The following is a 26177-nucleotide window of genomic DNA, read 5'->3' as shown; positions in this document are numbered from 1 at the left end:
GGTGCCCACCATTATCACTTTTACTTTGACTTCCTTAAATATATTTGGTCCAAACTGGCTTTTGCTCTGAGATAACCTCTGAGCCATCTATGCCCACCACCAACAAAATGGTAACTGTCACTCAAGTCCCACAAAACCCAGAGAGGCAGAAAAGGGTCATGATGGTTGTACCCTTTTCCCAGATGGGGAAACTGAGGCTCAAGGAAAGAAGTCACGGATCCAGAGTCATAGCCCCAGGCAGCAAAGCCAGAGCTAGACCTTGGGTCTCCCAAGTTACCAAAACACACTTTCCACCAACCCCAATCACCCAAGCCACAGTGTCCTGAGTCCACATGGACAAGGTGTCCGGACTGCTTAGTCCCCAGCACGAAGTCCCAGGCCTGGTTTGAGTTTAGCGCAAAGTCTGCCAAATGAATAAATATCATGGCCTCATTTGAGAGAGCAAGAAAAATGACGGACATCCTTCCCAAGAGAAATATATGCGTGGCCATGTATATTTCAAGGGGTCACAGACCCTGGTTAGGGGCCTTGACCTAGACCTTCGGAGACCTCTCCAGGCCTGAGCTCTCACTATGCTATCCAGAGATGACCTCGCACAGCCCATCGGCCAATGAAGAGAGGGCCTGCTGGTTTCATCTGCCGGACCACAGACCACCATTCCCCACGTCTGGGCCTGCGGTGACCACAGCTCCAACCACCCCAGGGCAGGGTCCGCCAGAGGCCGCTCCATCCGAGTGCTCTTTGTATTTCAAAACGAGAACGTTTATTACTTTTGTTTTTCCTTTTTACAATTCCTTTACAGCAACACCAAGTAAAGCACAAACTTATCTGCAGACACACAGGGAGCACAATGACTGCTGCTGGCCGGGGACCAGACGAAGACCCCACTGCGAGTCACACACACACGGCAGGGCCTTTCTCCGGGCTCCTGGACCCTTGTGCCAGGGCAGCCTGTGTCAGGCCCAGTCCCTGCTGCCTCATGACAGACACACGGGCTGACACTAAGGAGGTCTGGGCTGGGTAGCGGGGCGGTGGGGTGCGGGAGCTGGGCCAGGGCCACATTCTGATAAAGACAATTCGACCCCGTGTCTCACCCAGGCATTTCTGTCTGTGCTCTGATTCCAATGCTTAGATACGCAAAATCTAAAAAAATGCTGTTTCCTAGGCTGGTGTAACTTGCTCCGACTACCACCAGGGACTTCAGCTTGGTAAAGCCAGGCCTGGGAGGCACCTGAGGATGATGGGTGTGCTGGTGGCTTTGCCGGGAGCCCTGTGGGAGAGGGGAGGAGGGTAGACTCTGAAGACAGGTGGCTGGTGGCACTGACCAGGGGTTGAGCGTCAGGAAGGAACTGCGTGATGCTTACGAAGTTTGGTTTTGTTTCACCCTCTGAATTAGTAGACTTCAAACACTTCCATTTTCACAGAAATCAACAGCAAGACAGTTAGCAAGGCATGCAGGCTCATGCCAGTTCTGTGTGTAAAGGCACCAGATGGTTTGTTATGAAACACATTTTGGTCAGAAAATAGCTGGGGCTTTTTGGTTCCTGGGAGGACAACAAAGCTAGAGAGAAAAAAAAAGGAGGTGCGAGTTGTGAGCGGAGGGGGTGAGAAGGTAGCTTTGGCACCAGATCTGGGTTCCACTCTCGACTCTTTCTTCTTCCACACGTGTGGCCTAAAGTTTCCTCGTTTGAAACCTGCGACCAACGAGTCGCAGATCAAATCTAGGTGTTAGGTTTCACGTGTCATCTCAGGAAGTATGGGGAGGTGGGGCTCAGAGCCAGCAGCAGCGCACACGGGGGAGGGCAGGGAGGGCGGCCACACAGATGGCCCCACTGTTGCAGCAAACTCTAGGAGCCCATGAGCGGCCAGTCACACTGGTGCGCAGCACTGGTGGGGACCCTCCGCGGGGACTTTGGGCCCCTCCTCTTGGAAGAAGGGCAGAAAGCAAGCTCTACACAACACAGCACCATCAAGGAGCGGGGGCCGCACCCGCGGTGACTGCTCTAAAGTGCCGCCACATGCTGTCTTTGGTCAGGGGTTGCCCCGTCTCTCTGAGAGGCCCCGGGGCCAGGAGCTCAAGCCCCAGCCTGCTGGGGCCTGCTGGGAAGGCGAGCAGGATGAAGCGTCGTCTCCCAAGGCTGTGGGGCCCTCCTGTGCTCAAAGGGTGGCAGAAACGAAGGACCCAGCTCCTTTCAGTAAGGAGCAGGGGCACCTCCAGGGAAATCTGGGCCCTCAGAGAGAAGGGACGAGAAATGCTTTGGTCACCATCCTGATACCCACAGAGAGCAGCACTCACACAAGAGAGGGCAGGAAGCTGGTTATCACACTGCGCTCGTGCCTGATGCCAAACCGGCTTCTGGAACCAGGAGTCACTGAATAAATATTCAAGGCATCTTTCAGTTCTCAGAGAAAGAACAGGGTTAAAAAAAATATATCTTCTTCCCTCTGCTTGACTGGCTGCACTTTGATCTTCAGGCTAACAGTGCTGCCGACTGGAGGAGGGTGGCCGGCTCGGGGGGCAGTCCAGGAGCTGGCCCCCACCCCAAACGTGGGGAGCTTTGGTTCGTCACGTGTCCTGCCAGCCCCAGGCCTCAGAAGTTGAAGAGGTCGTCCGGCTCGGCGCCACCGCTGTCAGCCTTGTTCCAGTCGACAGGCGAGAGGCACTGGGCGTAATGAATGTCCTGTGCCGTCAGTCCAGTGTCCAGGACCTGAGGGTTCGTCCGAGACTGGGCCAGCCTGCAAGGCAGAGCTGTGTAAGCTGGGGGCCCAGGCAAGGGACTGGTGGGGGCCCAAGGAGGCAGTCCAGCACCAGGGTCAGAAGCGAGACAGCATGGGTGGGCAAACGGCAGGATTCGGGGACAAAGAAGAAAGACCCAGGACTTCCCTGGCGGTTCAGGGGTTAGAAATTCACCTGGGTACACAGGCTTGATCCCTAGTCAGGGAACTACGATCCCACACGTGGGCAACTGAGCCCACATGCCTTGACTACTGAGCCCATGCCCTGCAACAAAAGAAGTCACTACAATGAGAAGCCTGCGCACCGTGACCAGAGAAAGCGCTCCTGCAGCAATGAAGACCCACTGCGCCAAAAATGATAAATAACATTATTTGTTTAGAGAAAAGAAAGACCCAGATGTCGGGAGAGGTGGAACCTCTAACCAGAGAGTCTACCCTTGAGGGTCAAGTGGCTCAGGAAACTGTGGGGCAGGCAGTGGCATTCCCACCACAGAGAGGCTGGGGCACCCACGGCTCCATCAGGAAATGCCCAGGGAAGAGAAGAAAGGGCAGCTGTGCCAGGGCAGAGAGGGGCGTGCATGGGAGGGGGTCTGGGGAAACCATGGAAGACCACTGGCTCTAACTACGTACAACACAGCGCCGTACACAAAGTAAATTCAAAAAGGGGCACAATTAAATGTCAAAAAAATCCGGAGAGTTAATTACAGCCCACATCCTTAAAAGAATGTGAGGCAGTCGATGAATGAGGTGCTTACAAGGAGTTTTTAATAGCCTGGAGAAATGCTCCAGATATATACCAGCGTAGAGTGGAAAATCAGGATCCCCAAATACAAATATCATGAGCTGATCAAGGCAAAAAAAAAATGCATATGTATAGGATCAGCATGAGTTAAGCCCCAAAGTCTGGGCTGTGGGATTATGGGATGGTGTTATTTCCTGTTTAATGCTTTGCTGATTTTCAAAGTTGTTAATTAAGGGCATATGACACTTTAGTAATCTGGAAAAAGCAAATGAAAGATTTCCTTCAAACAGGAGGGATGCAGTCAGCCAGGGAAGCAGGAGAGATGGCCACAAGAATAATGAAGGGGCCACATCTGCCGCTCCCCACCCTCACCAGTGCTGGGCTGAGGTTCCCACTGGCTCTGGCAGGAAGGTGATGGGGAATGGGAAGACGGCTGTGGGGGGCTGCTGTGGGTCCCAAGGGAGAAAGGAAGGCCTGATTCAGGACCCTGAGCTGCCCAGGCCTCTCCTTAGCCCGCCTTCGTGGTGGTGTGTCCCCGAGCTGAAGGTAGCCATGGACAGAGATGAACCCTGGTAAACAGAGGAAATGCCACCAGCCTCCGGCTAGACCACCTATCTCCTGATGGGCTTCACTCCCACCCCTAGTAAATGCTGCTGCTGCTGCTAAGTCGCTTCAGTCGCGTCCGACTCTGTGCGACCCCATAGACGGCAGCCCACCAGGCTCCCCAGTCCCTGGGATTCTCCAGGCAAGAACACTGGAGTGGGTTGCCATTTCCTTCTCCAACGCATGAACATGAAAAGTCAAAGTGAAGTCGCTCAGTCGTGTCTGACTCTTAGCAACCCCATGGACTGCAGCCTAAAAGGCTCTTCCACCCATGGGATTTTCCAGGCAAGAGTACTGAGTGGGGTGCCATTGCCTTCTCCACAAGTAAATGCTGCATGGATTTAATTTAACATTGCCTTCTCCCTACCCCTTTCCATAGAGGCAAAACCTTGGGAGCGGACAAAACCTGCGCCAAAAGCCCATTTTTGAAGGCCACACCAGGCACAGGAAAAGCAAGCCAACCTGAGCTGCACTGCACTCATCAGCTCAGACTGGGCTCAAGCAGCCATGAGGGAAAACAGCTCCAGATTTCACCGGCAAGGACACTTTAGCAGGCCTGGCTGAGCAGTGAGCTCCCCGCCCCTGGATGTATTCAAGTTGAGATTTTCCCTCTGGAGAAGGTCAGAATTCATGTTCTCAGACACAGCAAAGAGCCCTGGAGGCCACCACCCCACCCCACTCCCACAAGCGCCAGGCCTCCTTCCCCAGCATCAGGAGCCCAGCTAAAGTTACCTTGAAAATGCTTCATCCAGGCCGTCATCCAGCTCCTTGGGGAAAACAAAGCGGGAGGTGAGAGCCCTCAGAGGGGGAGCACATGCCCACAGCCCTGGGAGGCTACGGGGACTGAGCCTGCAGGAGGACGGGAGGAGTCTGGCGGGCCCCTGGGGGAACGGACACAGGAAGGCCTCCCCCTGGCCACTGCCATCAGCATCTCAGCACAGAGACCCAAGCCTGGGATGGGAGAGAGGCCCCCTGGGTTCCCAGAGGCCCGGGGGTTCAGTTCCTATCTCTGCCACGACTCGGCGACACCTTAGTGAGGCAAGCCACCGCTGCTCTTTGAGACTCAGCTTTTCCTTCTATAAAATGAGGAGATTGGACTGAATGATCTCTGCGGCTTTCCAGATCCGAGAGGGAGAGGGTTGGGGGAAGGTTTCCTTGCTTTTACCCACTTTTGAAAGCTGAGCCAGGATTCTTAGCTCATAAGGGATAGCTGGTGGCAGGAATCCCACAGCCTAGGTGGGAAAAAAAAAACACAAAACTGGGCAAGGCTCCCTCCGCAGCCTCCTGAGGGACAGGCAGGTGGCAAGGCTGGCTCTCAGACCAGTTCACGGTGCCCACTCGGGGGACACTGGGTGGCCCCCAACAGGCAGTGGGATCTGGCACTTATTCAAGTCTCTCGACAGCCCACATTTTTAAAAATTAAAGGGACGTTACAAGTAAAGTAACACGTCCTTCTGCAGTGGATCCTGGACCAGAGAAAGGACACTGGAGGGACAAGTGGAGGAATGTGAACCAAAGCTGGTAGCTTATATAACAGTGCTGTATCAGTGTTAATGATTTTGATCTTTGTAATGCAGTTATGTAAGATGTTAACAATTGGGGAAGCTATATGAAGGGGAACAGGAATTCTGTGTACTGTTTTTGTAATACTTCATGTCTGAAATTATCAATAAATGAATTTTAAAATTTTTTAATTAAAAAGAAAAATCAGGTTCCTCTGGAAGGTTCTTCAGGCAGAGGTCATGATCATCACTGAGGAAGTAAAAGAGCTGAGACAGAGAAAGATCAGGGGGCTTGCCCTGGGTCACAGAGCCAGTCAAGGACCAGGCTGCCTGCCTGAGTCTCAGGCTCCTCATTCAGACGGCTGAGGGGGAGGGGGCATCAGGAGAGAACGGCCCGCAGTGAGAACAAGGGGGCCTTTGGCTGTTCCTGCAGTGGGCAGAGCTGGATGCTCAGGCCAAGAGGCCAGGCATTGTGAGGAGACAGCTCTGCTGGGAGCCAAGCCTGTTGGCGACGCAGCCCTAGGTTCAAAGGGACATTGTTTATCCCCTACCCGGGGCCTGGGTGCTGCTAGGGTCAGGACCTCCTAGAGGCCTGCAGGAAGTGGGTGCCAGGGCCTGCCCAGGAGCTGCCGTAGGCCTCATCCGGGGACCAGGCCGAGGCTCGCTCAATCCGTGGGCGATCCCCAGGCCCCGTGACCACTCACCCAGACAACACTGCTGCTGTTTAAGGCTTGAGGCCGCGGTGGCTCGTCCGTGTTGGTGGTGTTGGCGCTGACCGTGGACAGCGGGGCCTTGGCCGTCTCTTCCAAGTCCAGCAGGTTCCCAGTGACGACCACTATGAGGGGTCAGGTGCGTCAGGGGGAGGGGAGGCTCCTGTCCTCAGCCCAGCCTCTGGGCCCCATCCTGGTGTCTCCTGGGCTGGTCTGGTCCCGACTCCCTCCTTGGGCATGGCCTTTCCAGGCCCATCACCCAGACCACCGAGACCCATTCTGGAACCTCCTGAGGCAGCTGCACAGCAGCCCAAGCGGTGGGAAGCTCTGTCCCACTTGTGATTGAGGCTGGAACCCATATTCACAATAGGCATTGAGGTTCTATAAAGTGTGGAGGAAGAGACATATACCCAGATTTCTGTATCTGCACAGACATCGCACCTCAACAAGTCATTTTTTCCCTTTACCTATATTTGCTAATTTTTCTATAATTAAGTATTATTAGTTTAACAACAAAATAAAAATTAGAACCTAGGAGTTGACCCCGGCCCAGGAGGGAGGTGGCCAGGGTCGGGGGGATGCTCTCGATGAAGGGCAGGCCCCTTCCCCAGTTCAAGACTCACGGCTCTTCAACGAAGGGGCGCTGTCTTGGCGGCCTCCGCCCAGGACATCCGCTCCCTCTTGGTTGGCTTTCTCCCTCTTCTCCTTCTCTGTGGGACCAAGCACAGCGTGTTGGGAGTCCCCAAGCCCGGCACTCCAGCCCTAGCCACCTCTGGGCAGAGGCAAGCTGTGGCCCATCTCAGGGGAGCCAGGTGTCATGTCTCCAGAAGGGAGGAAAGAAACGGCACATTTCATTTACTCCTCACAAGAACCCTGGGGGAGGGAGAAAGCTGTTCCCAATTCTTCAGATGGAGAAACTGAGGCTTGGAGGTGCAGGAACTTGGCCAAAGCCACAAACCACGTATGTGATGAAGATGAAGTTGACTCCAGAGCCTTTACCATATGCCCTGCCCCTCCTGCTCAGCTGGTCTTCTTCAACACTCCCACCCCCCACTCGCTACATCCACAAACAAGACTCACCTTCTTTGGATACCTGCCAAAACTCAAAGGCGACTTTGAAGGCTTGGGCTACTGTGAGGGTGACAGCCTGGGCCTAAAAAACAGGAAGTGGGGTCGGGGGAGGGGTACATTGTTAGGCAGGTAACAGCAAGTCTCCACTGGAGGCCCTGGGACTCCAGGCCAGGCCCACCCTGGCTCTGGAATGTCTGATGGGTGGAGGCAGAACCCCAGCCCCTCCCCATCACCAAAGCAGCCTGGAAGGAAAGGGGCCACACCTTCCCCAGGCAGCTGAGGCCCCATCATCACTACCAGGAGCCCAGCCAAGGTTCCCACTGGTACTTCAACCCCCCACCTCGGCAATGGCTATTCACCTCCACGTTTTTTCCTTCCCCTTTGAGTTTCCCTGGATGCAATTAATGAACCGTGAGGCTTACTTCATCCAAGAAGTCCTCCCTGATGACCTGAGGACTTCACACAGTAACTTAGCCCTTAGAATTACAGAACAGAAAAGCCAGAGTTGGGAAAGGGCCCCCGCCACTGCCTGAATGAGCCACGTTAGACTCTGGTCAGGACTATGGCGGGTCAAAGGGGCTTGCAACTGGATGCCAGAAAGGCTCTTTCATTTCCTGGCAGGAAAGTGAAAGTGAAGTCGCTCAGTCGTGTCCAACTCTTTGCGAACCCATGGACTGTAGCCTACCACACTTCTCTGTCCATGGGATTTTCCAGGCAAGAGAGCTGCAGTGGGTTGCCATTTCCTTCCCCAGAGGATCTTCCCAAACCAAGGATCAAACCTGGGTCTCCCGCATTGTAGGTACCATCTGCACCAGGGAAGTCACTTCCTGGCAGGAGCAGGATGTCAATAAGGGCCTGGGGCAGAAGACTAAAACCATCCAGTGCCATCACTAACTTATAAAGAAAGGCCACACGTTGGCCCTCAACCCCTGGGGGATTCCCATCTACCCCTTTAAACCCAACCTACATGTCATCACCTCTCTTACGTCACGCCCTGCTACGCCATGCCACGTCACATGACATCGCAGGCGCTGGGCTCCCACAGCCTTGCCTACCTCTCTAGTGACATCATCTGAAAGTGTTACCAGTTTGCATGCCTGCCTGCCAAGTTGCTTCGGTCGTGTCTGACTCTTTGTGACCCTATGGACTGTAGCCCGCCAGGCTCCTCTGTCCATGGGGATTCTCCAGGGAAGAATACTGGAGTGGGCTGCCACGCCCTCCTCCTGGGGATCTTCCTGACCCAGAGACTGAACCTGTGTCTCCTGCACTGCAGGCAGATTCTTTACTGCTGAGACACCAGCAAAGCCCATGCTTGCCTGCCTGTCACCCCAACTGGGTGCTCCCTAAAGGCAAGCATCAACTCTGTGAACACCCCTGATCTCCAGAGCCCTCCAGGGGTGCCTAGGTTGCTGGCTGGATTGCATTTGCCTAGGGACAGGTCTCTGAGGCCTCACGCTCCAGCCAGGCCCGACCCTCAGCCCACCTTCATCTCAGCCCCCTCCTCTCTGATTTCAGCTCAGGGTTAATCAGCTCGACTTCTGGGAGTGAAAGCCCTAGAACTTGCAGCTGTAGCCAGAAGCGACAGGTAGCTTCCTCTGCAGGCCTGGCCTGGGGAAGAAAGTGCCAGACTCTTTCAAGTACACAACAAGTTCAGGCCTAACCAGCCTCAGCCCCACTCCCTTCCCCTCAGCCAGACAACTCAACTTAATTGAGAAATGAATCTGTGGCTACTGCCTTTAAAACTCTTCTTCAAAATTTAAAATCCCTAAACAAGCTGACTGATCCCTGCCAATTAAACTTCACGAAGTATAAAATCTCATTTGAATGTCTCCGTCATTTACATTTTTGATAGAAGTACGGGTGCTTTATGGCAAAACTTAAATATGGTAATTAAGTATGAAACTCTTCACAGCTGTTTACAATTTAAGCTGTCACGTCTGAATCAAGTTTAATAGACCCAGTTACCATTGAGAATTGCCCATGAACTAAAAATATGGGCTAATTACCAGCCAGAGTCAGATCACTATACACCCAAGCAAGGCCTGGTCACCCAGTGTGGCAGGGAGATGGGAATGCCATTATTTTTGCCTCCAGGAAATCTGGGGACACAGGCCTGATGCTGTTTTTGCATAAATCTGCTTGCTCATTTGCATATATCACCGCCCTTTCGCCCTGAAGTCCCGAGCTGCAAGTTAAACCAAATATAACTCAAGACGCAGATGCCTGCAGGTGGCTGTAAGCCCAGGTTGGACAGCAACTGGGAGGGGGGTGGGCCCCATTTTCCTGGGTGACTGCAGGAATCTGGGCACCAGCATGAGATGGAAGGACTGTTCACGTCTGCCCACAGAAAAGCCTTCCTTGATTCCACATGCCAGGTATCCACCCCTCCTGAATGCCTCTGGTCTGTGGGTCTGTCTTATTACCTGACCTGGTACTACCCTGCCCAGTTTGTCATGTCCCCGTCTTGTTCCGGATAACCAAGTGGTCAGCTTCTCACAGGGAACCGCTGGGCTTAGGGCTGCAGACCTGGGCCAGGACTGCGGGATCCAGGATCCCAGCTGGGTACTCAAACCAAATGGGGCCAGGTACCTGCATAGCCCTGCTGCCCAGAAGCATTAACTGCTGCACCAAACGATTACCTGGGGGATACCACTGTCCTGAGAGGGAGAAGAGCCCTGCCCACCTGACCCCAGGTAGAATCAGGGAGGCCACCTGTCCTGCAGCCCTGGGCTCCCCACTGGCGCTGGCAACGGCACATTCCTCCCGAGCCCAGAGGCCGAAGTGCTGGCTGAGGGCTCCCAGGTGGGCAGATAAAAACATTTCTTTGTAGAGAATCTTATCCTAGCCATGCACAAGAAGAGCCTCCAGGGAAGAGAGGCCTGGTGGTTCTGCCGCCCATGTTGAGCTGAACTGGTGGGCGACCCAGAAAGGGACCCCTTGCCCCTCCATCTGGGTGGGTCTCGGCTTCCTGCTGATTCAGGCAGCCCAGTGAGGAAGGGTGGAGATGTGGAGACTCTGGGCCGCTGGCCAAAAGGACTGAGGGCTGCATCAACATCCAAATTCAAGGTTCCCCTGAGGTGCCATCCACCCAGGCTCCAGCGACATCTGAATCCCCCACCCGCAAATATATCACTGAAGTTGTCACCTCATGTCTTCACGTGCTGATGATTCCTGGGCTGGAGTGCACCCACCCTCTCACCACCCTGCCCCCTTTTTCTTGGCCTGGCCTCCCACTTATTACTCATCCCTCAAAGCCCAATTCAAAGTGTCTCTTTCTCCGGGAAGTCTTCACGACCTCCAGCATGACAGTGACCACCACCCGAGAACCAAGCTCCCTGTGTGCCAGTAACTGATTCCTGGCTCTCCTCTCCGTGGCCTCACTCCCCGGGGTCCCCAGGGCCTGGCACAGAGCTTTGCCCAGGACAGGGAGCAGCACGTGTCTGTGGAGGGACCTACTGGCAGCAGGGATGCAGAGACCAGGGCACCCATTTCACCTTCTGCCTCCTCGTCAGCCACATCCTCTCTGCCCTGAGAGTCTCGGGATCTTCAACGCGACCAGGCCACGAGGCCATAACACCCTGGAAGTCCGGCCTTGGCTGAGGCCTTGGGAGCCACAAGGACACCACCCGTGTGTCAGATGGTCTATTTACACAACCCTGGGCTGGGCTGTCTCTCTGAGGGGCCTGCTAGAATTGGAGAGACCAGGTGGGAGAGGCTGGAGAAGGACAAACCAAGATCCAGCCGCTCCTGACGCAGATGAGAATGGGCCGAGGAAAGCGAGGGGCCTGGCGCTGAGCCGGCCCTCTGCCCTGCTGTCAGCACTGAGCAGTGGCCAGCTGTTTCCCCCAGTAAACCTGACCTCTCAGCCTGGGGCAGACTGGCTTCATTCAAGCCCGTCTAAAGTCCTCTGGCCCCAGGCCAGGCTCCTGCAGCCCCTGGGCCAGCATTCGCTCTCTTTCACCCCCGACCTCCCCACCCCGGAGGAAGTCCCCGCATGCTGGGAGCCCCTACTCTGCAGCAATGGCCGAGGGCCAGCTGCCCCTGCCCAGCGCCTGCTCTGCTCAGTGCGGAGGAAGAGACAAACAATGGGGACATAATACGCTTGTTCTGTGGGGAACAGGACTGTCACGGGAGAAGCCACCAGCGCGGGGCCCAGGGCGTCACGAGGGCCCGGGGGAGCGGCTGGCGACACTGAGTCTGCAGGGGAGAAACAAGGCGCGCGGAGCAGCTGGGACCCCTGAGAACCGCGCAGGAGGCCAAGGAGGAGGCCTCCATCCCCACGGCCACACAGCCCAGGGAAGGGCAGGGCCTCGCCCGCGGCCGAAGGGTGGGTCAGGCCCGGCCAGACTCCTCCCACAGGGCTCCTTCCACAGGCCCTGAGGCCGGCTGAACCACACCCCTCCTTCCACAAAACGGAAAGTTGCTCAGTCGTGTCCGACTCATTGCGTGCCCATGGACTATACAGTCCATGGAATCCTCCAAGCCAGAATACTGGAGTGGGTAGCTGTTCCCTTCTCCAGGGGATCTTCCCAATACAGGGATCAAACCCAGGTCTCCCGCATTGCAGGCGGTTTCTTTATCAGCTGAGTCACAAGGGAAGCCCGCCCACCCCTCCCAGCCCAGATGTCTACAATCTAATCCTAGAACCTGTTACAAGGCAAGAGGAACTTGGCAAGTGTGATTAAGTTAAGGACTCTGAGGTGGGGATTATCCTGGATTACCCAGCAGGCCCAATCACAAAGGGCCTTACGGGAGCGAGGCAGGAGGGTGAGAGTCAGAAGCAGCAAAGTGGCTATAGGAGCAGAGAGGGAGACTGGACGGTCCTCCACTGCTGGCCCTGAGGGCGGCAGAAAGCCTGGGGGCCACTTCAATACCGGGACGTCCTGGATGTGTCCCTGATGACAGGGGAGTTGAACAGATCCTGTCTCCTTGGCTTTAAGGACCCCAGGATACAGGAACTGGGGCTCTGGGCTTCAGACACAGAGATCAACCGAGGACAATACTAAATCAATAAATGTCAGGAACCTCCTTACAGGGCGGATGCTCAGACCTCAGGGGCCTCAGAAACAAAAACTTCAACGCCAAAGGCTGACTCACGCCAGCGGCTTGCCACGAAATTCAAGACAAAAGCCCAGAGACCACCGAGGTCCCACCCGCCCCAGCCAGATGTGATCAGCGTGGCCTGGAAATGGGGTAAGGGGCTCCGCGGGCTCCTTAGTCACACAGGAAGGGAAGAAACGTGGGTTTAGACCCTCCCTCTGCCTGGCTGGCTGTGTTATCTTGAGCAAGACAGCCAACCTCTGTGAGGCTGTTTCCTCATTAAAAATAAAAACAATGACCACAGTTACAGCAACCATCTCGTAGAGCTGTTCTGAAGAGCAAATGAGACGATACCTTAAAGATGACCATTGAAACAGGCAGAGTAGGTACCAACATAGGGCCATTTCCCGCGCTGCTCTGGCCACAGCCAGCAAGGTCCTCTGGGGGTCCTCACCTCTGCCTTTCACCCTGGGCCGCTCTGATCACCAGTCTCCAAAGACTAACCTCTGTAAGGCCCTGCATCCCCAGACCATACCAGGGACAGACAACCTCTCCTAGACTTCAAATCCATCAAATCATATGACAGAGCGGAAGGGGCCCCTGGGTGCTCACTGGGAAAGTGGGCTTGTGGCCACCCACAGGCCAGCTGCAGGCAGTCCACCCTGCCAGGTGACCTGCGGCCCTGCATGGGTGCCCTCAGCTCTCAGCTGAGCAACCACTTGAGGTTCCCAGGGATTTCAGACTTTTAACTGATAACCCCTTTGGGTCCTGCCTCCCCTGCAGTCAGGGCCCCCAAGCTGAGGCTCCCGCTGCCCGAGCCCAGCCTCCCCCAACTGACCATCTTCCGCTTGGTGCAGAGGAAGGCGTGGCACTCGAGGCTCTCGCTGTGCTGGCTCTGTGCGATGTACGCAAACACTTTGTCATGCATCTTGTCTGCCGTGCAGTAGGAGATTCTGAAAGGCAAGGGGAAAGTGTCACCAGCCTCCGGGACAGGGGCCTGACTGCATCCGGGACGCCCCTTAGAGCGCATCCCGAGGTCCAGACAGCCTGCAGTCCCATTCCACCAGGGCAGGACTCTGGGCCTGGCGTCCTGGGCCAGCTGTGGCGGGACAGGGGAGGGGAGGGAACCCAGGCTTGGCAGGAAGGAGTGATGGGAAAGACTGGAGGAAGGCCACATCCCCAAACAATAGTAGCTGAACCCTTACTGCACACCAGGCAGCTTTCTAGATGGCACCTAGCTGAATTCTCAGGACTGCCCTCTGAGATGGGTTCTAGTATCACCCCCACTTTTCAGGTGAAAAAACTAAGGCTAACAGACCACCAAGCTAGTGGGCCAGGGGCTATAGCCACTGCCATGCTGCCTCATGGAGGTTTGTGCTGACCAGCTGGAAGGACAAGGATGCCCTTCACCTGAAGGCCCCCCAACTGCCCTCCCTCTGATCACAGGTCAGAAAAGCCCCAGGCCCATTGCTCCCAGGATGACTGAGACTGCTAATAGGTCCTCCTGGGGCTCGGGCCAGGGGGAAAGGGGCTGGGAGCAGGGTGGGGGCCTAGGAGGCAGCTCCCCAGCTTGAAACACCCCCTCACCCCATCTGATCCCTCCGTGCGGCCTCCAGTCGTCCTGGGAATCCCTGTCGGGAAAGGAGCTGTGGGCCCAGAGGTGGGACAGGAGCTCTGCAGACTCCCTGACTCACGTGGCCCCAGCTTCAATCACAGGCATCGACAAAGGGATCAATCAGGACTATTTAAAACCCCCAAGTGGGCAGAGGGAGGGGGTGCCAGGTTCCCAGCCACCTCTTCTCCAACCCTGAGCCGGTCTCCTTAATGCCCTGGGTCTTTGGTATCAAACAACTAGATCCTGCTATTCCTCACACCTCAGCAAGGAGAGGCTTTCCCGGGTAACCCAGGCAGGCCTCTCCCTCTCTGCCCTCTTGGGAAGCACTTCTGTCTCACGTCCTCCCCTCCATCTCCTCCTCAACTAGAAGCTCCTTGAAGGCAGGATGGGTCTGATCCCCTCACCTGGCACAGACCTCAGCAGAGCAGGTAAATGCTGGGTGAAGGAGGCAGGCAGAATTAGGAAGGGAAGAGGAAGACACAAGCTAGAAACTTTACAACGAGCCACCAGCTTACATTCACCCCCTCACACATACTCCAACCCCAACCCCAGGACTGGTCTGTGCTCTAGCTGGCTGAGCCACCTGCTTGGAGATGAAGCAAGAGGGTGTAGGGACTCAAGGGCTGACACAACTCTGCCCTCGGTGTCCTGGGCTCAACCCAGTCATGACCTCACAATGAGGGCAATTCCCTCCCTGGGCCTCAGCTACCCAGCTGGAAAATGGACCTGAGTTGTCTGTCTCTTCCAGCTCTGAAGTCCTACAACTGACCAGCTGAGAGGGGCAGGGATGGCCTGAGGCTCCAAGGGCCGGGCCTGTCGCCCTGTGACCAGCCCCTACCCTCTACCGAGAGCCTCAGATGAGCCCGAGGCCTCCCTGGACGCCTGGCCAGATGTCCAGAGCTGAGCTGCTGTAATCCCAGCGAAAAAAGGCAGTGACGGCGCTGCTGACTGCTCCAAGCCTGACTCAGCAGCACAAGGGGGGAGGCGCGGGGTGTCCCAGGGTGGCTGCAACTAGTGACGGCGGCAGCAGCCACTCAGCCAGGCGCGCGCTGTGAGCCAGGGGTGCTCCACAAAAGCCCCTGCGGCGGGGCCTGTTTCCACCCCGACAGATGCAGATGAGGAAACCCGAGGCCCCAGGGTCGCCCCGACAGGCAGTGGTAGAGCCTGGACTCAGACAAAGCACTCCACCCACTGCCCGGAGGGGCAGAGGGAAGCCGGGCGACGCTGAGCGTACCTGTAAATGGACACGTTCTCAATGAGCTGGTTGGTGATGTTGTCCGTCAGGATGATCCCCCGGGGCGACACCTTGAGAGTCACCTTCTGCAGCTTCTTCCCGCTGGCCTTCGCCTTGGGGCAGACGTGGGTCAGAGGAGCCTTACCTGCCCGAACTTGGGACCCACCCTCGTGGGTGACTCCCTGCTGTTCTGAGCCCCCGATGTGAGGCCCACAGAAGGCCTCAGTTCGGGTGACTGGTAGAGACGTGACGGGGAAGATAATTCGGTCAACACCCCATTCTGATAAAAACAGAGACACGGGTCGCTCACAGAGTACCTGCTGTCTGCCAAGCATAGCACCTCGAGTCATCCTCACAGGCGGCAGGGTTTCGCCTCGGGAGGAAAAAGACTCAGAGAGGTTAAAGCACTGGCCCAAGGACACACAGCCAGGAGGGGGTGTCAGACTCTGAGGACTGAATGCGCTATTAGAGTCCAGCAGGGTGGGGACTCTGCGCTCCACCCGCTGTACCTGCCAGGGTCTGAGCTGAGGGGGGCCTAGACCACCAGGAGAGGCTGACTCCGAGGGCACGTGCTCACTCAAGAGCTGGGGAGGCGATCAGTCCTAGAGGGCCACCCTGCCTCTGAGGTCAAAAGGCAGGCGGTGGGTGCCACCCACCCCTGCAAGAGCTAGACCCCGACCTGGAGCTCCCACAACCCGCCTTGACTGGGCTCACCGTGGCTACGATCCTCTTGACAGCGGCGGCTGACAGCTCCTCGCCCTTGGGCTGCTCCACCAGCGTCATGCCCAGGTACTTGAGAGTGAAGAGCATGCCCTCGAGCAGGGTCTCCCGGGTGTCTGTCCAGTTCTCAGGCAGCTCTGGGCAGAGGAGGACAGGCCCTCAGACACTGATGGGTAAGGCCAGCGTCTGCAGCCCCCATCTCCTAGGAAGACCCAGCAAGAGACACTGGGGTCCCCCTATCTATCATTTTTATCTTTAATGAAAGGCTAACATTTTCTAGCATATCCCAGGCACCATGGTAGGAAGCTTTACATAAAATCTTCTCATTAACCCTCAGGAGAACCTGTGAGGCAGACACTTTTATCATACCCATTTAGAGACAAAGACATTGAGACCCAGGGAGGCGAAATCCCATGACCAAGACCACAGAGCCAGCACGTCCAACAGCCCAGAACCACACTCTTATTTTCAAGCCCAAGCTCTTAACTTGAGTGTTAATATTTTCTGAGGGCAAACTGTGCCACTTTCATATTGAATCTTCAGTGCAATCTGGTGAGATGGATATTATTCCCACTTTACAGATTAGGAAACTGAGGCTCAAAAAGATGAAGCTGGCAGACAAAGGCCAATGAGTAAAGGGTTGGAGTCAGAATTCAAGATTAGGTGATTCCCATGGCCCCAGCCTGGCCTGTTTTCCTCTCTCTGCATAGCCACAGACCCCAGGAGGTAGGGAGGAGGGGAGACCAGGAAAGAGACAGCAGTCCAAGGAGAGCAGGGGTGAGGTAAGGCTTAGTGGGGAAAGAGGGAGGTGACTGCTCAAAAGACATGACACGAAGGCCACCAGACTCCAGAAGACCGGGGTTCAAATCCCGGCTCTGCTTCCTTCCACCTGCATGGCCTTGGGGAAGGCCTCTCTCCTCTTTGAGGCTAACAATGCCTGGGCTGCAGCGGTGGCTCACAGCAGCACCCCCGGGAAGGACCCTTTGCAAGCTCTGACCATGACCAAAGGAAGGAAGGTTGGAAAGAGGAGAGGAGCCTGGCTCACTGGGTAGTGAAACAGACCAGGAAGGAGGGCTGGAAAGAGGCCCCTGTTTGGACCCACCCATGTGAGAGGCCCTGAGCAGGCAGAGGGACAAGAGGAGAAGTGTGGTCTTCGCTGGGGTACGGGTCATACAGGAACTCACAGGAGCTCCTAGTCCCTACTCTGCAGAGTGAGACCCAGGTGAAGAGGAACCCGGTGCATGCAAGCTGGCATGCCCGAGTGAAGGAACGACCCAGACAACACCAAGGATGCTTTCAGGCCCAAGATGCCCCCAATGCCATCCTCAGCTCTGGACCCTGGCCCACTGCCTTTAAGCCTCTACCCTGAAAGAAGGCCAGGCCCCACTGAGAAGACTCCCAAAGGGATCCCATCCTCCGTCCGTCAACCAGGAGTCTATTTCATTTGATCCTCCAAAGAGAATCAGAAAGTCCTCGAGGTGCTCCAGCCCTCTTTGGTGATGAGAACTCAGACAATGGGCCTTCCCCTCAAGAAACCAAGAACATTACCACCCCCAGGGGAAAACAGCGCTCTAACACTCATGACTACCTTACAAGCTAGTGAGTGAGTGAAGTCGCTCAGTCGTGTCCGACTCTTTGCAACCCCATGGACTGTAGCCTATCAGGCTCCTCTGTCCATGGGATTTTCCAGGCAAGAGTGCTGGAGTGGATTGCCATTTCCTTCTCCAGGGGATCTTCCCAACCCAGGAATCGAACACAGGTCTCCCGCATTGCAGGCAGACACTTTACCGTCTGAGCCACCAGGGAAGCCCCTTATTCTCATCTCACAGATGAGGAAACTGAGGCTCACAGGACAAGGAATTGGTCCAATCAGTTGTCTAAGTCATACTTAAAGCCCAAGTTCCTAACCATTAGGCGATACTATCTTCCCATGAGGCAAACTACCCCTCCTTTTAGCAAAATGTCAGGGAGAAGTTCCTACAGCCAGAGCTATTTCCCTCCACAGTTCTTAATTCCTGAGGCTTCCTCTCTGTAGGAATCTGCCCAGACCACCACTTTCAACCTGAGACCCCTCTGAACAAGGAGGGCAAACCAGGTACGGCCAGGCCTGTCACTTGTGTCCTGGGCAGACATTGCTAATCCACTGCAGCTCTACTCCCTCCGATTTAAAGGCTCTGAACTGTTTCTCAATACAAGGCTGCAGGCAGGTAATCCCAGTCCCTCAGGCGTGGCCTTGTTTGTCTCTTCATCCACCCCTGCCCCTCGGCAAACATCCTCGCATTTTCATGTCTCCGCTCTCATTTCCGCTGGCTCTGCCCTTTCCTGGCCCCTCTCCAAAGCCACTTCCGCTCCCTCCATTCCAAGGGCCAGAGCCTGCCAAGGTCACGGACGACCTCTTTGTTGTCAAGATATTCCCCAGTTCCCCCTGACTTCTGAAATGCTTGGCATTTTTCTGCAATCCTCATACCCTGGCCTGACCCATCCCTTCTGTGGGCTCCTGGAAGAGGGCCCTGGTAGACTGGTGGCCACTCACCAAGCCTCAGAGACCCTCACCTCAACCCCCTTACTTGACAGATGACAAAACGGGGGCCCAGAGAACGATGGGACTTGTGCAAGGTCACACAGCAAGTCAGAGGGACCCCAGCTCCCAATCCACTACAGGTAACGCCCACAAACACTGTTGGGAGTTACAGGCTGCCCAGCCTCCTCTCCTCCTACACATGCGCGCACACACACACACACACACACACACGCAGGCGCACGTACACACAACAGAGGTTCCAATCATGCAGAGCTTCCTCCCATGATGTAACATTTACTTTCCCACTTCTGTGTCTTTGCTCACAAGTATCTCCCTCTATCAGAAATGCCCTTCCCTTTGCTAGACCAAGGAGCTTCCCTAGTGGCTCAGAGGGTAAAGCGTCTGCCTTCAATGCAGGTAGACCTAGGTTCGATCCTCTGGAGAAGGAAATGGCAACCCACTCCAGTACCTTTGCCCGGAAAATCCCATCGACGGAGGAGCCCAGTAGGCTGCAGTCCATGGGGTTGCAAAGAGTCGGAAACGACTGAGCGATTTCACTTTCCCTTTCACTTTTGCTAGACTGAAACCCCTCCATCCAGTCTCCTCCAGAAAGCCTTTGAGGCGGTATATCCTAGTGGTTAAGAGCAAGGGCCTTAATCCTAGAACCAACCCACTGAGCTTGAGTAGGTTAATTAACTTTCCCTGAGCCTCAGCTGTCTCTTCTATTAAAATGGTGGTGGTTTAGTTGCTAAGTCGTGTCCGACTCTTGCAACCCGTGGACTGTAGCCCGCCAGGCTCCTCTGCCCATGGGATTCTCCGAGCAAGAATACTGGAGTGGGTTGCCATTCTCTTCTCCAGAGGATCTTCCCGACCCAGGGAACGAACCCGGGTCTCTGGCATTGCAGGTAGATTCCTTACCAACTGAGCCACCAGGGAAGCCCTCTACACAATGGGAGAAGAGAGAGTCTCCAGCTCACAGGGCTGTTCTGACCCTTTGATGAGATAATAAAATGAGATAATGAGATAATAAAGTGTAATGTGCTTATTAGCACAGGGCCCCACCCATGGTCCTGCCTCCTGGGGCCTCTTCTGTCCTGTCAGGGGCTACTCTGTTCTGGGTATGGATTTCCCTCTCCCTCCCGTAGCCATTTCCCCACCACCAAGCAGCTGCCTGCTAGTGTGTTCTCCTCTTCAAGGACTTCCGTGCACGTCTGCCTCCTCCACGATCTAGCGGGGAGGAGGTGCACCCCTGCCCGATGACACTGTCGGGCTTCATTCCGCTTCTCCCTGCCCACCCCCATCACCCTGGCCTCCCAGGCCCAGGAAGGAACTTTCTTCCCCTCCAGTAAACCCTGCCTCCCCTCCCGTACTTCTGGGGCATGAATCATCTCTTTGATGAGGTGTCAGCTCTCTCAGGCCCCACGCCCTCCCGGAAGAAACCAGCACCTGGGAGCACTCAGGAAAGACAGAGGTAAGGCTCGCTACCACAACCACCCCGCTTACCACCCAGCCACCTCACGCTGGAGGCCACGGGTTCCTTTCGAGGAGGAACCCAAGGCATCAGGAAGAGCTCCCAGAGGCCCCTAGGCAAATACAGGCTTGAGTCCACAGCCCTGTTCCGGTCCTGGTTATTTTTGGCCCTGTAGTGTGTAATAACTGTGCTATTTTAACTTGTGATTTTTACAGATGACCTGCTGTCAGAATTAGCTAGGGACGGATGGACCGTATGCCCAGTCTAACTTGTAGCTGCAAACATGGTACTCTTTCCTCACTAAGGGGCCCCTGCCCAGGAGTCAGGGCTGCGCAGGGTGCCCCGTGCCCCTTCCAGCCTGGTTGATGGCTGGAACATCAGGGCTACGGCCAAATCCGTGGGCTAGGAGGGATCCTCCAACCGGGCTCCTGGCCTCCAGTCCCCTCCAGCCTGCTGGGGAGATGGCCTCAGGAGCCACAGAGTGGTATCTCAAGAAGAGGACCCAAGTTCTGCTGTGACCTGGAGTGGGGCTGCTTCTCCAGGCCACAGTCTCCTTATCTGACAAATGGGCTCAGTCCTGCAGGAGTGTCAGCAGAAAAAAGGTTCAGCGTGTGAAACATGCTAAGCAAATTTCAGAAGTTATTAAGATTATCAAAAGAAAGTAATAATGATTTTTTAAAAAAGGTGATCGAGTGGTTAAGACTCGGTGCTTTCACTGCAGGGGCCTGGGTTCAATCCCTTGTTGGAGAACTAAGATCCTGTAAGCTGCCAAGCCCCTCAAAATGATAACAGCAGCAGTGGGGTTCATCGTCACTCTACCGCCCTGATCCTTGGCTTCCACATTTTAAAACGGTATCAACAGTAGTATCAGTCCCACAGGACTGTGTGGGTGAGGATGTGGTGAGGACGGAATCAGTACACACACGAGCTGGGCTTAGAACCATGCCTGGCAGATCACAAGTGTGAGTGCCGTGTCATTCCGTTCAGTTCAGTCACGTCCAACTCTTTGTGACCCCATGAACCACAGCATGCCAGGCCTCCCTGTCCATCACCAACTCTTGGAGTTCACCCAAACCCATGTCCATCGAGTCGGTGATGCCATCCAGCCATCTCATCCTCTGTCGGTCCCTTCTCTTCCTGCCCTCGATCTTTCCCAGCATCAGGGTCTTTTCCAATGAGTCAGCTCTTCACATCAGGTGGCCAAAGTATTGGAGATTCAGCTTCAGCATCAGTCCTTCCAATGAACACCCAGGACTGATCTCCTTTAGGATGGACTGGGGTCATTACCAAGGCTCAAATGCAAAGGTGTACACAGCCATGTGCAGTACTTTAGAGAAGAGTCAAGGATTTATCAGGACTCCCATTTGGCAGATGAAGATGCTCAGTGGCGTCTAGGCATGACTCAGAGTCCAGGGTGCTGAGCCTTGACTTTCACAGCTGTGCTTGTGACTCTCTCCTGCAGTCTGCCGAGCCCCTTCCCATGAGCCGGGCCAGGCTCAGGCTCACCCAGGAAGAACAGGTAACCTGCCCTGCATGCCGCCTGAAAGGACAGCTGGCTCACTTTCAGCGGGCTGTGGGTGACTGGACTGTCAAGCCACACACCTCACCCTCAGCCACCAGGCTGCGAGAAGTCCCAGCCGCCAGTTAAATGTCCCTTGCACATGCTGTTCCCAGATTCCTCCCTCCTTGTATTCACCCCTGTGTTCCGTGTCACCTCTGAGAAGCCTTCCCTGACCCCCTGCACTGACACTCTCATTGCCCCACCTTTAGCTCCTCTGTCCAAAGGATTCTCCAGGCAAGAATACTGGAGTGGGTTGCCCTTTCCTTCTCCAGTGGATCTTCCCAACCCAGGGATGGCACCCTCATCTCCTACACTGGAAGGCTGGTTCTAAAGAACCCAGGTGCCACCTGGGAAGCCCAAGGTAGGTACCATTTCCACCCAGGCCACCTGACATGCCACTCTCTCTGGCTGCTGGAGACTTGGATGCCCACTCAGCCTGGGGCAGTAAGAGCTCCCGTCTCCAGCAGCCCTGCAACCACTGACAGGAACTGCCCCTCAAATGAAATTTAACTGCTCTGGAGCTCCCCCTGGGGTGGCCTCTCAGTTGCCTACAATGAAAACGGGCTTCATGGTGTCCACTCTTTGGACTCCTTTCTCTTCTCGCTTCTCCTAAGAATACTTTCTGGGATCTCTTCCCAAATAAGCGACTTGTACTCAGACCCCTGTCTCGGCATCTGCTTCTAGAACCCAAACAAAGACACCGCCTATCACTTCCTCACCTGCTTTATCTGCCCACAAGCACACCACTCACTGGTGCGCCAGTCATGCTTCCTACCCCAGAGGGCAGGGATGAACTCATTCACCAGCCTCCCCAATACCTCTATCAGTGCCCGGCACAGTCTGTGCTCAGTATATGGTGGTTTGGGTTTATTTATATCTTTCAAAGTTAACATTATGAATAAGTAGGACTAGATCCTCTGTCCCACCCCTGACTACCATGAACCAGCTTTGCTGAAACCTGCACCTCAGGTTTCTTTCCTTGGTCTCTCTCAGAGTTCTCCGACAACCCATGCAGGAACTTGAGGGTCAGAGGGACTCCTTGTGGAAATAAGGGTATTGAGGGGATGGGGTGAGTCAGCCTTCCAGGCAACTGGAAGAAAGGAAAACCCCTGGCCAGGGACTGAAATAGAATATTTATGGTTCCCAAAGAGATGGCATGGGGTGGGGGTAAGGGGGAAGCCATGTGTGGGAGAAGGAGAGAGTCCCCCTTGGAAGTCAGCAGTAACTGGGAGACAGGGGGCGGTGAGGGTCAGGACAAAGAAGCCTGTCTGCTGCCGGCTTTGCTCTGTGACCTCAGGCAAGCCCTATGCCGGGCTTCAGTTTCTGTGCAGATAAAACAATGATCACACTAATCCTAGCTGAGGACCTTGAGGGGTGAGGAGCAAGTCACAGCCGACAGCGGGTATCAGGTCTAACCTTAACTCCACTGGCTTCAGTTTGGTCCCCAAACTCAAGCATAGGGCTCAGACCTTGAGGACTGGATCCAAGGCCTGGCTGGGACACCACCCCACGTCAGGCTGCCTCAGCACTCCTACCCCAGACACACCCCACCGCCTCCCCCTCTACTTGCGACCACCGCTGTCCTCAGGGGCAGCCAGCCCTGCCTCAGTCCCTCCAGGGGTCAGAGTCCATGAGGCCACACTGATAAGACCCCTGGGCTAGGGATTTGGAGCCAGCTCTTGGAAGCTCCGTGTTGGAGCCACTGACTCCACTTCCCGAGCCTCAGGTTCCTTTATCTGAAAAATGAATCTGATAAGAATCCCTGCTCTGACACCTCACAGGAGCAAACACGATAATGGAAGAAAAACCCTACCTAAAAGGTAGAGTGACAAAAACAGTAGTTGCCATTCATTGAACTCTTTCTGCCAGGAAAACATGCTATCAGTTAACCTGCATCAAACAACAGCAACAACACCGAACTGGGTACTACTATTATCGACAACTTACACATCAAAAAACTGACTTAACCAGGGACAGGTGGGGATTCACCCCAGCTTATTCTAGGTCCAGAAGGCTCCAAGACGGCACTCTTGGCTTACTGGGGTCTACCTAAGAGGAACAGGGCTCTCCTCTCCTTTTCTACGCAGTTGTAGACAGGCTCTGAGCCCCCCACAAACTTGTTCCACCACATTAAGAGTCACGGTGAAGGCCCACATGACAAGTAGGGGAAGGGGGAGTGGGGCAGAAGGAAACCACCAGTTAGGTGCCAGAAGGAAATGTTATTGTCAACAACCTTCTCAACACCTCTGCCAGAGAGACTTCCCTGGTGGTTCCGTGGTTAAGAATCTATTATACCTCTGGACTTCCCTGGTGGTGCAGTGTATAGGAATCCACCAGCCAAGGCAGGAGACACAGGTTCGATCCCCGGTCTAGGGAGATTCCACATGCCGCAGGGCAACTAAGCCCATGCACCAAAACTGAGGCCACGTGCTCCAGAGCCAAGAGCTGCAACGAGGGAAGGCTGTGCTCCGCAACAAGAGCAGCCGCTGCCATGAGAAGCCTGGCCACCACGAGGAAGAGCAGCCCCTACTTGCCGCAACTAAAGAAAGCCCACTCGCAGCAATGAAGACCCAGCGCAGCCAAAAATAAATTTTTGTGGCTCAGATGGTAAAGACTCCCGCCTGCGGGGGGGAAAGTGGGGGAGACTAAGTCCACGGGCCACAGCTACTGAGCCAGCACGCTCTGGAGCCCTCAAGCCACAACCAGAAAGAAGCCCGCTGCACTGCAAGGAAAGATCTCACATGCCACAAAGTAGGCCCCCTGGCAGCAGACCCAAGGCAGCCAAATAGACAAAAATAATTAAAAAATAAAAGCAAACTAACAAACCACATCCCTGCCAGGTTAGAGTTTTTATCCTGATTTTGCAGATGAGAAAACTGAGGATCAGAAAGGACAAGTGACTTGTCCAAGATCAGAACAGGCAGGAGAAACTCTTTTCTGCCACTCAAGGTGGCTACTTCTCCCCTTTCCCCATACTGAGTGGGGGAAGAAAGAGGGGGTGTTCCTAAGTTTCCTTCCCTGTCCTCGCTCCTCCCTTATCCCTAGAGAAAACGACAGGGTTTCCCCATTGGAACGGGCCATCATTCTCTGAAGTTCTGATCAAATCCCACAAATATTTAAAGGAGCTATTTTGGGAGTCCATAAATGTGGGAGATGGGTGCATCCCTGGCCTCCTCCAGTCCTAATGGCCTGACCCCAGCCCCGCCAGCAGGCACCAGCCCATGTTCCCAACGCTAGTCTTTCTTGGTTTAGGAGGCAGGCACCGCTGGAACCGCAGAATGGGGCAAGAGGTGGGGCAGGGCAGACTCCCTAGGCCCAGACACGCTGGCACTCCGGGGCCTCTCCTGAGCCTAGGGAACTCGGGCTCCCCTGGTGGAGCCCTGGAAGGCCAAGACCGAAGAGGGTGGAGAGTACTGAGAGCGGGCTTCCTGGTGCGGGAGAGGCCCGGGTCCCAGGCGGTCGGCAGGGGAGGCGGGAGAGTGCAGCAGTCCTGGGTTTGGCTGTTTCTCCCAGTAAAGCGCTGCGTGACCCCAGGCAAGCCACTCCTCCTGAAAAAGGAGGGACCTGGGCTGGGTTTCTCAGGCCTCGCGGGGGAAGGTGCCAGGTGACTGGTTGGTTCCCTGAGAGTAACTGGAGACAGGGAGAGGAGGGGGGAGCCCAGTGAGGTTCCTCGCAGACTCCCGGACGCCCCTTGGGAGAGGCAGCGGCAGAGTCTGCCTTTCGCCCGGGGGCCTAGGGACTTCGGAAGCTCAAGCGGCGAAGTGCGAGAAATAAAAACAGGTTTCCAACACAGCCAGGACGCCGGCCGGGCCACCTGAACCCCGCCAGAGGAGGGGTCCAGACGGGGCGGGTGGGAGGCACCTCCTGAGACCCCAGGTTGAGCCCCGCCCCCAACTTCCAGCAGGTACCGGCGAAGCCCGGGCTCGCACCTGAGTCGGTTTCCGGGCGCCCGAGGGAGTTAAAAGCTGACTTCGTGGGTTGGACTGGGGGAAGCGGACAAGGCGGGCGTCCGCCCGCCGCTGACCGCGGGCCAGAATGCAGGGGCGCGGGGTGGGGGTGTCTTCCCAAATTCCCCCCCGGCCCCACGTCCCTTCCCCCCCACACCTCCCGGGTACAGACGCCGAGCTCCCGCCTCCCCTGGCTGTCCAAAGAGGGGAGGTGCCCGGGTCGCGCAAGGCGCCTCCTCCGACCTGCAGCCCGCACCTGGGGACCCCGAGCTCCCGTTTCTTCCCCCAGCTCCTGCCCCTCCTCCACGGCCGAAAAGAATGGGGGCTGGAGTGGGGACGTGACCTTCGGAGACCCTCAACCACGCAGGGTCGGGGAAAGTCGCTCCCGGGCCACAGGGCGCGGGGTCAGGCCCTGTCTCTCTCCCCACTCCGGGGCCCCTCAGGAGGCGAGGTCCGTGCGCCGCGACCCCCAGCCCGGGCCCCCGGCGGACGCGCACACACTCACTCCGGTGCCGGCCGCCGCCGCACCCCCAGCTCTGCTTGGCTAGGCTGGGGCTCCGGATCAGCGCCCGCCCGGCGGACTTGAGCGCGTCCATGGCCTGCCCGGGCCGCCGCGCTGCCGCCTCCGCCGCAGCCAAAAACTCCGTCAGAAAAAACTTTCCGCCGGGGCCAGGCGGCGCGCGGACTCCACGCTCCTCCCCTCC

The 26177-nt window shown here is 55.9% G+C and overlaps 1 protein-coding gene across 1 annotated transcript; it reads right to left on the bottom strand.

Moving 5' to 3' along the window:
* Nucleotides 745-26177, bottom strand: LDLRAP1 (low density lipoprotein receptor adaptor protein 1). The gene is made up of 9 exons (XM_018056066.1): nt 25979-26177; nt 15968-16110; nt 15254-15366; nt 13243-13357; nt 7374-7446; nt 6917-7003; nt 6288-6418; nt 4814-4848; nt 745-2736 (listed from the first exon to the last, which is right to left on the bottom strand). The coding sequence occupies exons 1-9, from the start codon at nt 26067-26069 to the stop codon at nt 2592-2594; spliced, it is 933 nt and encodes a 310-aa protein (XP_017911555.1). The 5' UTR covers nt 26070-26177; the 3' UTR covers nt 745-2591.

The sequence above is a fragment of the Capra hircus genome, chromosome 2 (assembly GCF_001704415.2).
Source record: "Capra hircus breed San Clemente chromosome 2, ASM170441v1, whole genome shotgun sequence".
Lineage (NCBI taxonomy): Eukaryota > Metazoa > Chordata > Mammalia > Artiodactyla > Bovidae > Capra > Capra hircus.
The sequence above is the reverse complement of the archived record's forward strand: the minus strand, read 5'-3'. Positions and strand labels throughout refer to the sequence as shown.